This window comes from Bidens hawaiensis, unplaced genomic scaffold (genome assembly GCF_021521415.1).
Source record: "Bidens hawaiensis isolate Kalapana, Puna unplaced genomic scaffold, B.hawaiensis_p1.1 tig00009039_1, whole genome shotgun sequence".
NCBI lineage: Eukaryota > Viridiplantae > Streptophyta > Magnoliopsida > Asterales > Asteraceae > Bidens > Bidens hawaiensis.
This window is the reverse complement of record NW_027491661.1, coordinates 961,219-972,214: the sequence shown is the minus strand read 5'-3', so window position 1 is coordinate 972,214 and position 10,996 is coordinate 961,219. Positions and strand designations below refer to the sequence as shown.

The window sequence follows — 10,996 nt, the reverse complement described above, 5'->3', positions numbered from 1 at the left end:
TATAGAATCGGGTTCGGGTATGATCGAATATTAGAAAATCAGGTATTGAAAATACCCGGGTCGGGTTCGGGTCCGGTATTGTCTCTAAACACCATACCCTCTGTATCGGGTTCGGGTCGGGTATAGAATCGGATATTTTAAAACCGGGTCTTTGAATACCCTATTTTCAGGTATTGAAAAAACACTATTTTCTGAGTTTTTTTTTTTGTTTTTTCCATGTATTTTTCAACTATATATTGGATTTTTTTAAGGGAGTTGTACTTTTTTGGGGTATTTATCGGATATTTTTCAGGGATAGATCGGATATTTGAGAAACCCGATTCAGGTATTGGAAAAAACCCGGTTCCGGGTATGGAACCGGTTCCGTTTTTCGGGTATTACCTGGTACAAATCAGGTCCGGTTCGGGTACGGGTTTTAGTACTGAAATGCACACTCTATCCGTACCCTACGGGTAGGGTCGGGTACGGGTATAAAAAAACCGGTTCCAGGTTTTTTTTAGGGTCCGGTTCTGAGTTTGGGTTTTTTGTGCACCTCTAATACCATGATCAAAAGTTCAAAACAATATTTTTTGTCTTTTAAGTTTGTTTATTCTTCCTATCTTCCTATACTAATAAAAAAAATAATAATTCTAGATACATGACATTATGAGGTTAATTCTCACTAACAAATTCTCTCCCAAATCACTTATATTTTATTGATTGAAAAAAAAAAAATATTTTGGTTCAATATATAGTATTGATTATAAATTCAACATATCATATTAATTGGCCAGTCTCAATTGATTGCATTATTAATGCCATAATTATATTGTAAACATAATGTAAAAAATATTAAAATAATAATTGTATGCCATAAAGATATTTTCTTTAAAATTCAAATGCATATAAAAAAGTTTATGTTTAAAGAGTACACTAACATTCAATTTTTGAGACATCTTCATATTGAAGAAAACTATAATATTTTTTTAAACTTTTTTTATAAATATTCAATGTTTAATAAGTCTTAAAAATCATAGACAAATTTTCCATTTTTTATATTTAGTATAAGACTATTGTGACAACTGAACAACAGTGTGTTTATGAGGACATCATGGAAGCTGTTAAAAAGGAAAATCTTTTGTCTTTTTTGTCTATGGCCGGGTATGAAGTGTAAAACATTTTTGTAAAATATTTTAGCTACATCTTTCAGATCCAAAGGCCTCATTGTTTTAAATATTGTTTCCAGTGGCATTGCTTCATTATTGTATATCGATGGTAGAACAACCCATTCTCGATTTAAAATACAAATACGTTGTATGATATAAAGCGACTATATTTGTAATACATTTTTTTATATACTACCATACACTTGATTATCTTTGTGTTTATTTGTATTAAATTATTTATTGTAATTTATACATTAACTTATCATGTGTAATACATGGGTTTCTAAAGCTAGTAGTTAATGAACTAAAAAGTGTGGAGCTTGAATGAATGAAAATAAGTAGAATTTGAAATAGTTTTTATTGTGTGTCGTAATCTAAAAAGTTTGTTTTGATTTATTGATGTTTCAACACATATCTTTTCGTCTCATAAAAAAATAATCTTAACCGTCCGATAGTGTTCCAGAGGATGATTGGTTATCATATTACAAGGCATACAGACATCCAAAAATGGTTCATTAATATCCCATTGGTTTTGCTCGTCCATAAATACCGATTCGGTACCGGTATCCGTTTTGCTAATCTCTAGACTAGCATGGGTACCGGTATCCGTTTTGCTAATCTCTAGACTAGCATGGCAAAGGGTGATTCTTGACAAGGAAACAGATGGTTTGGGGGTGGTTAGCTTGCAAGCATTGAAAAGAGCGTTATTAGCCAACTGGGAGGTTGCAAGTATACAAGAACAAGGGTTCCTCACTTTGGGACAAGATGATAGCGACGTTGTATACGCACAAAAATGAGAAAGCATTTCGGTTAAAAAAATATCAAGGGGAAGCTCTTGGAGAAACATTAGAAACATGGAAATAGAGAAGCTTCTTGAAAGAATGAATATTAGGGAGAGAATTAAAATAAACATGGTAATGAGGATAAAACTCACTTTTGGCTAAATATATTAATGTACTTTATATTATTTTTTAGTTGAATTTGTATTTATATATAATTATAAGGTAAATTATTCAACCCAGATGAACCTTCCGATGCATTCTTGTTCAACCGGTTGTACTATTTTTTAATTAAATTTGGTACGGATATAATACCAATTTTTAAAACATTGGCCACCAAGGAGGCCTTTTGGTAAGGAGCATTAATTTTCTTGAATAAAAATTGTGTTTTTTTTATTTATTTTATGTTTGTGTAGACTACAGAGGAGAATTCGAAGCATATGATGATTAGTTGCGAAATGGTTGGGTTGTGGTATTGCAATGGATCAAAATTTCGGGCCCATCAGACCTATCTTTGGTAATGGAACTGTTGGGTATTCCAAATAAGCAAGGGCTAACAAAAGGAAATCTGAGTTGATCCAAACGGTGTTTGCGATTTGAGGTGGATACGGAAAGCAAGAAATGATATAATTTAAATAATAAACCTCTTTCGATAAGCAGTGGCGGAACTTGAACAGTTACACTGGAGGGGCCAAAAATTTTAAACTAGTCATAAGTTTATACATATAAAGCAGCCAAAATTTTTTTCATCAAATAAATAACATAAATCCGAAAAAATAAGATGTTCTTTCACATAGATGAATATGAGCTTTCGGATAGGGGACAAAAGATATAAAACATAGCATAATTACAAAGACATGGGTTATATATTCTACTTCTGAACCGAAAACCGCGGAGGGGGGCACAACCCCTCCCCGCCCTTAATAAGGTCCGCTCATGTCGATAAGCAAAATGGTGGGAGATATAAAGGCTACATAAGAATCTCATTCTTATGGATCAATCATAAAAAGATTGAAAATTGATCGGGAGAGTTGGTGGGATTTAATATCCCTTGTGCTATTTGTTTCATCTTTTCATTGTTTGTACTTTGGGGCCCTAGTTTTTACTTGGGTTTTCCTTCTTCTTTTTCTTTTTATTTAAATATAAATTTGGCTTAAAAAAAATAAAACAAAACAAAAAACAAACTAGAACTATACCATTGGTTTGTTTTGGAAGTACCAAGCCGCCACAGGCCCAAAGCAGCCTCAAAAGGACTTAGTCACTTAGGAGTATTACCTCATATTGGCCCAAGACCAGAAGGCCCATTCCGACCCACCTCTTCCAAAATGGCAGCCCAGAACCGTAAACCAAATCCCCTTTCATCGAAATTTCTACAATACATCTCGAATTCTCGATCTTCTACTTTAAAGAAGGACAAAGGTTTAACATCCTTGTAGTTACAAATTCACAACCTCTCACAACCTCACTTCGGGTATGTTTGGCAAAGAGCTTTTAGGCGCTTTAAGATTCAAGCTTTTAAGAAAAAGCTCTTACCCAATTAACTTTGTTTGGTTGAAGGAGCTTGAAGCTTTTAGGTCATAAAAAAAAGCTTAAAGCATAAAACTCCAACTAGTAGCGTTTAGAAAAAGCTACAAGCTTTTAATATTTTAATTACTTAAATAAGCTTCCAAAATAAGTATATTCAATATTATTTTTTTAGTTATGTCTATTTTGGTTATTTTATACGTTTTATTAAAAGCTCAAGCAACTCTGCCAAACATCTAAGGTAGCGTTTGGTATGCAGCAATGACAGTAGGAATGGAATGATTCATTACGTGAGAATGAAAAAAGTGGTGTTTGGTTGCTCAAGAGAATGAAATCATCCATTACACTTGGAATCTCATTCCATCAAAACCATGCTTTTCCACCCCCCTTCTTTTTTTTTTCTTTCCATTCCTCTTTCACCATACTTTCTCAACAACACCACTACCACCACTACCATCGGCACCACCACAAACTCCGCCGACACCACCACCATTTTAGTAGCCAGAGCTACCGCCGTGGCTATTGTAGTTTTTTTTTTGGGTCAAAAAGTATTTTGAGATAGGGGTGTTTTTATTTATAATTTGAATTAAAACAGAAAATACAAAGATTTGATTGGTTGACTTTTTTCTAATGTTAAGCTGAATGGCAATTAAATTAAGAAGAAACACAAGATATACACAACTAAGATACAAGAAACAAGAAACAACATCCATGTTGAGTTCGGTAGCATTTGTTTAAGTCAACTTGATTAACTAAGTTAGTGAGCAGTGGCGGATTCAGGAATTTTTTTCAGGGGGTTCACTCTTTTTAGATGTTTTAGTTTTATAGGGTTGGACATAAAATAATTACGGGTTGATTTAGCAATTTGGATCAGTAAGGTTCATCAAGTAATAAAAATACGATACATTAGTAAAATAAACATGAACAAACTAACAAGTTAACAATTTAAATAAGAGAATTAGAAATTTTAAAGTAACAAATAATCAAGAGTGGAGACGGCCAGTGACGGACCCAAAATTTTTTTTTTCATGTGGTCTGAAATTTTCCGGTTCGAGTCGGACTAGGTAATGTAAATTCCGGAGTCCGAAATAGGGATGATTGTATGAATCGGTCTCTGAAATTTAAATGACCAGTGGTCTTGAGGGTACGGAGACAATAGTAAAAGTTTGTTACTTAAAAGATCGTTTTTGGTTGTTTGGTTATGATTCAATTCACTTTTACATGCTACTAATTCTAAGTTTTCAAGTTAATATGTTGTACAATGACTTTAAATTTTTCTGATTTTATTTTGCTTTTACCAAAAGAACAATAAAAATTGTTATAAAAAAATAAATAATGTATGATATATACGTTTAGTAAAATTTAAAGATTTAAAGATAAATAATAAAGTAATATAATAATATAAAAGTAAGAGTCCTTTGGTTGGCCTTTAAAAAAAAAAGACTTTGATAAGAGTGGGATGAAATACTGAAAAGCAAAAGGTAAATTACACCCTATCTTAAAGCCTAGGTCTATACTCTATACTAACCATTAACCCCTCCGGCCTCACAAAGTTGCAGCAGTCGTCTCAGGCCACCGAAAAAATGAAAATCGTCGGACAGTTTCTTCCCAATCATCATCAGTTTTTTGTTCTTCTTAGGGGTTCACACCATAATTTTAGGGGGTTCACTCCCGTTTTTCTACATAACCTTACTCTATAATTCTGAAGCTCACAGGGGTTCCTGTGAACCCCCTCAGACCACCGCCACTGCTAGTGAGCTACATAAACGTAACATTGTTTTAACACATGTAGTGGATGGACAATTAATAATAACTTCAACTGCACATCTAATTGTTTAACGGCTTTAACCGATAAAGTAAAGATGCACGAGGTGATCACAAATAATCACCAACTCAATTATTTAACGACTATAAGTCTATAACTAATAAAATCAAAATTTATGCAGTTGTCACTTTGTCATGAATAGCTTGCTTTGCAACACACATTTTTTGTTTTACGGAGAATGATTGCAGTAACTTATCATCAAATTCTTGTGCTTAATGGGCCCTCGTGGCCTGTTCTTTACCAATTAATACACGGTCCATCAATATTAGTTAGCACACATTTCTTTCAACTTAGCCCAAGTAGGTTTAATTTCATACCCATCTTGTTTTCTCCTAAACCAATAAATTGATCCATCTTATATCTTCTTTTGAGCCCCTACTAAGTCACAATGACCAACCTACTCCCACGTCCAACTATTTCCATTCCTCTATCGGGTGAATTGGGCCACTATGATTGGCTCCAAGGACGTTCAGGGTGCTCGAAATTGGTCATATTTGGGATATCATATTGGCCTTCTTGCGAAGTAGTGTTGGAGATTCAAGAACGAGTCTCAAAGATTACGGAGTTATATCATGTTTTTATTCTACTAAAACCATCACCTACTCTATTGATTATAATCCTTCAATTTCAAGGGTATGAGGAAACATTTAGAAAAAGAGAACATAATATTAGTATATGATAACTTTACTGATAAATTGTTTAAAATAAATAACGAGTTATAAATTAGTTAAGTGTGTTAAATCTAGTAAATTTATGATAATGTTCATAGAAACTTATTAAAGAGAATACAAATTTGGCGCCTCTTCAGTGAAAGATCTTTTACATAAAGCTTGCAGGTGGGCTTATGATCCAATAACATTGTGGTGATAGTTAATGATTGAGATCTTATTATCTTAGATTTGAAACAAATTTATTGGTTTTCTCATTGTGGTGACTTTCCTCATTAATGGTGTTTCTGGGCGAGTTAGGGCTGGAATGCCAAAATTAGTGTGGACAATTGACATCATGTTTCAAGAAAGCTCACTTGAGTATTGAGAGTGGTTATAAACATAGTTAAAAAAGCACAAACATAAAACAAAGAAGCATTTGGTAATACAAATACATCATGCTGAAATTTAGAAAACATCGAAAACTCAACTTCATGTCGGCACTCATGTTTAATAATAACTAGGTAACAAAACCGTTGTGTTACGGCTAGTTAATGACGTTAACTTGTTTGGTATCGGTTAAGTTTGATATGGGTTCAGAAATAGATACAAAACTATAACTTTGTAAACACTCAAAACAATATCGGCATACGCTCTTATGATCATACTGACCCAATAGTTGGTTAGGTTTGTCACGGTACTGACTTTAAAGTCAAAATTAAATTGGTAAACATCCAGACTAGTATTGTTAAAAAAAATAAGAGATATAAAACAACATTTATTCTGATGGTAAAACCTAAACATTGTAAAAGCTAATCAAAGTAGATTCGGTTGTTATCAATTTGGTTTACAAGCTACTGAAACTTAGGGTGCTTTTGGTTTGTGGATTGCATTAGAATTGGAATTTGCGTTGGAATTGGAATTGATGAATTCTATTGAAAACCCATATGTTGTTTGGTTATACATTTGGAAAAATTTGAATGCAAATATAACCAACCCCCCTTTGAAAAATGATTGGGATTTCTGTTTCTATTTGAAGTCGTAGACCACCACTGTCGGTCACGACCACCACTATCCTCTCTTACTTACCACCGCCGTCAGTCACCATCTCCAACTACCACTAGCAATCAAAATTGATGACCTTATGGTTTAGGATTAGGTCTGGCCATAAAAAACACGGGTGTGGCGAAAATGCTTCAGATCTCGCTGAAATTGCGTTGGTGGTGGCGATGGCTTGAGAAAATGGTGCTGGTGGCCGATTAAATTGCCAGTGCCAGTGGTTGCTAAGGTTATTTGCGTAAATCTTTTGAAATATGGAGGAAATATTTCATTAAATGATGAATTTAATTAAAAATTAAATCAAATTCCATACCCTTTTCTTAGTCAACCAAGTACGTCAAGCAATGGAATTCGAATTCTAGATCCCTCAAAATCTCTTGGAATCCTCCAACCAAACTACCCATAAAGTTTAAAGAAAAAATCGATAAATAAACATATTTACGAAAAGAAACTCAAATAAAATATTGAAAAAGCCTATTGCAGCACCGGCCATGAGATTTAACCTTATATGTAACAAGCGTGACACACACTGAGACATGCACTGTCACCCACAAGAGTCTAAAACACACACTTCAATATCATTATATATTATATACATTTTCTGCACGTGTTCCTTAACATCAGTTCGATTACACCACGTCACCGTATCCTTGTCAGCATCCACATGCACCTCACCCTATAAAACCACCATCCATGTTCCACACTTCTTCTTCACCACCACCACCATCCCCATCATAATCTCTATATATTCTCTGGCCATGGTTTGCCCTTGTGACTGGCCCGAACCGGTGGTTCGGGTGCAATCCTTATCCGAAACCGGCAACTCAATAGTCCCCGACCGGTACATCAAACCGCCATCAGACCGGCCTTCACTTAACTCATCCCCTCAAGACATAAACATAAACATCCCACTCGTCGATATGTCCGGACTCACGGACGGCAATCTAGCCGTCCGTGTGTCAACGATGAAAAAAATCTCGGACGCGTGTCGTGAGTGGGGGTTTTTCCAAGTGGTTAATCATGGGTTGAAGGGTGAGTTGGTTGATGGAGTTAGAGAGATTTGGAGGGAGTTTTTTCATAAGTCGATGGAAGTGAAGCAAAAGTATGCGAATTCACCGATGACTTATGAAGGCTATGGAAGCAGATTAGGGCTTCAGAAGGGTGCGATTCTTGATTGGAGTGATTATTATTTTCTTCACTATCTTCCTTCTTCGTTAAAGGATCACCAGAAATGGCCTGAGAAGCCATCTTCTTTGAGGTCAGTTTGAACACATAAATTAAACATGTGTATATAATGCTTTAAATGCAACATATAATTAGACAACTACGTAACAACGTACAACACTATATATATACTGAATTATGCGGTTTTTGTATTTCTTGATATATTTTATACTTTTGGTTTCTTAATGCTGGAGGCTGTAAAGCTAGTTAGGTTCATGAATAATAATGTAATTATGACTCCTTGTACTATGAATGGCATTTTAACCTAGCTTTGTTATCCAAAAATAGCTAACGGCACATCTAGCTTGTTTGCATCTGTTTTTTTTTTTCAACTAATTTTTTTATTCTTCACATTTTGCACGTTCTATGAATGTAATTTTTTAAACTTAGTTTTTTATCAAAAAAAGCTAGCGTTACATTTAGCTTGCCGCATGCTCTTTTGCCTTTTGTTTCTTTTTCTTTTTTTTTTAAACTAATTTTTTTTATTCTCTATGCCAACACATCACAAGGGGTGAGGCTTTTGTCTTGTATTTCTGTATCGATGTAAACACTCTTTTTTAATGAAGTATATTTAATTGAAAAAACATATTATTGGTTCTCAAAATAAACATACATTAAAGTCACTTGCATGAGTAAGTTGTAGTTAAACTTTTACATGATTTAATGTAGGGAAATTGTGGAAGAATACTCCAAGGAGATAGTACGATTGGGTAACGTTTTGCTAGAGGTATTTTCGATAAACCTTGGTTTACGATCTGATTATCTTCAAAATGCGTTCGGTGGAGAAGATGTTGGGGCTTGTTTGAGAGTGAACTTTTATCCAAAATGCCCGCAACCCGACTTGACCTTAGGTCTTTCATCTCATTCTAATCTGGGAGGCATCACCTTTCTCCTCCCGGATGAGAATGTCAGCGGGCTTCAAGTCCGACGTGGCGAACAATGGATTACCGTAAAGCCAGTTCGGCATGGGATCATTGTCAATATCGGGGATCAAATTCAGGTAGATATTTTTCTAGATAAATTTTAAAATTGTGAAGTTCAATTTATATATATTTTTTTAAAATGTTAGGGCCATATATAAGATGGTGGTTGTCACATTTTTTATTTCCAAGAATCAACTACTTTTATTGGTGACCTCATAGAAGGTCATGACACTATTTAAAGAATAAATAAAAAGATTAAATTATGTTCACACTACAACCCGGGTTGCAACCCCAATCTAGCTCACAACCCATTTTTAATTAAATATTCTTTTGTTTTTTTTCAAACAATTTGTTTTTATATAATTTGAGTTTTATTTAATAATTTATATTATTTGACTTCTTTCAAAAATTTAAAAACATAGTCTTGTTTAGTTTATTTTTATGAATATTTCGATATCAATTTTATTAGAAATTGAGCACTTTTAAAAAAATATATTTTTTAATATTATTATATATAAAATTTTGTTTTTTTAATAGTTGTAAAAATTCAAGGTTTTTTTTAATAGAATTACGATATTATCTTTTTTAATGATTTTTATATTTAAAATAATATTGTTTAAAAATAAATATTTTTATTAATTTTACTAAATTTTATAGAATAAATAAAAGGCTAATAAGATATATGTGTTAAAATAATTGGTTTGGATTGGATTGAGTTGTGAATAAAAGTGAAAAGCTGGGTTGAGTTGGGTTGTGTAGGTGAAAGAGAGAGAAATTAATTTTTTATTAAAAAATTAAGTTGGGTTAGGTTGTGAATAAAAAAGTAGTCACATGCATGCAGGTTGTCATATTTTTATATATTCACATGTGGACAACAAGAACATTAAATGCACATGTTAACTTTTGGCTTTTGATGTGATCGTTATAACTTATAAATAATATTGATGCTAGTCATACTTTAATTTTACTTTTGTCGTGATCATATAAAGTTATAAATAGACATAAAATCATAAGTAGCAACCTTGGCTCTTTGGCCTCCCTTGTATATATCATTTTATTTATCTATACATTTGTATTTATTTCTATTTTTAGGTACTAAGCAATGCTACATACAAGAGTGTAGAACACAGGGTGATTGTGAATCCAAACAAAGAGCGAGTGTCGTTAGCTTATTTTTATAACCCGAAGAGTGATTTGCTTATTAGTCCCGCGCCTGAGCTGGTAACCACCGAGGCACCGTCTCTTTACCAGCCGATGACTTTTGATGAATACAGACTTTTCATACGAACAAAAGGACCTCAAGGAAAATCTCAAGTAGAGTCCTTAAAATCATAAAGATGGCCTTGTATGTGATGGAGTACGTAGAATATGTATGTGTATGATATAAATCTATAATATTAATCATGTACAGTTATCATTTTCTTGAAACTAGATAGATATATAAAGGTGTATGTGTGTAAGATAATCTTTTTGCAAGTATGTGTAATAACTAAGAGCATTCGCATCCCTCTTTTGTCTCAAAATTCAAAATTACACTAAAAATCAATATATTCTCTCTTTCTATTTCAATTAAATAATATTTTTTTTATATTTTTATCATTATTTTTTCCCTCTCATTCACTAACAAGCAGTGGCGAAGCTTGGACTAAGACATCGGGGGGGGGACTCAAAATGTATACAAAAATTCACAAATGATGGGGGGCCGGACTCAAATTTTCGGCCGAAAACGCCTAAATTTACACTACGCATAAAAAATTTCGGGACGAAAACAGAGAAATTTACACTACTACGCGAAAAAACCGGGGGGGGGGGGGGGGGCTCCCCCGGCCCTAAGTAAGCTTCGTCATTGCTAACAAGTCACAACCACTTT

At 33.6% G+C, this 10,996-nt stretch overlaps 1 protein-coding gene across 1 annotated transcript; it reads left to right on the top strand.

The window, feature by feature from the left end:
* The first annotated feature begins 7,730 nt into the window (after positions 1-7,730).
* LOC143530829 (jasmonate-induced oxygenase 1-like) lies at positions 7,731-10,486 on the top strand. Its single transcript, XM_077026261.1, has 3 exons — positions 7,731-8,237; positions 8,873-9,203; positions 10,219-10,486. Exons 1-3 carry the CDS (start codon positions 7,738-7,740, stop codon positions 10,459-10,461), a joined length of 1,074 nt encoding a protein of 357 aa, XP_076882376.1. The 5' UTR covers positions 7,731-7,737; the 3' UTR covers positions 10,462-10,486.
* Positions 10,487-10,996: the final 510 nt, after the last annotated feature.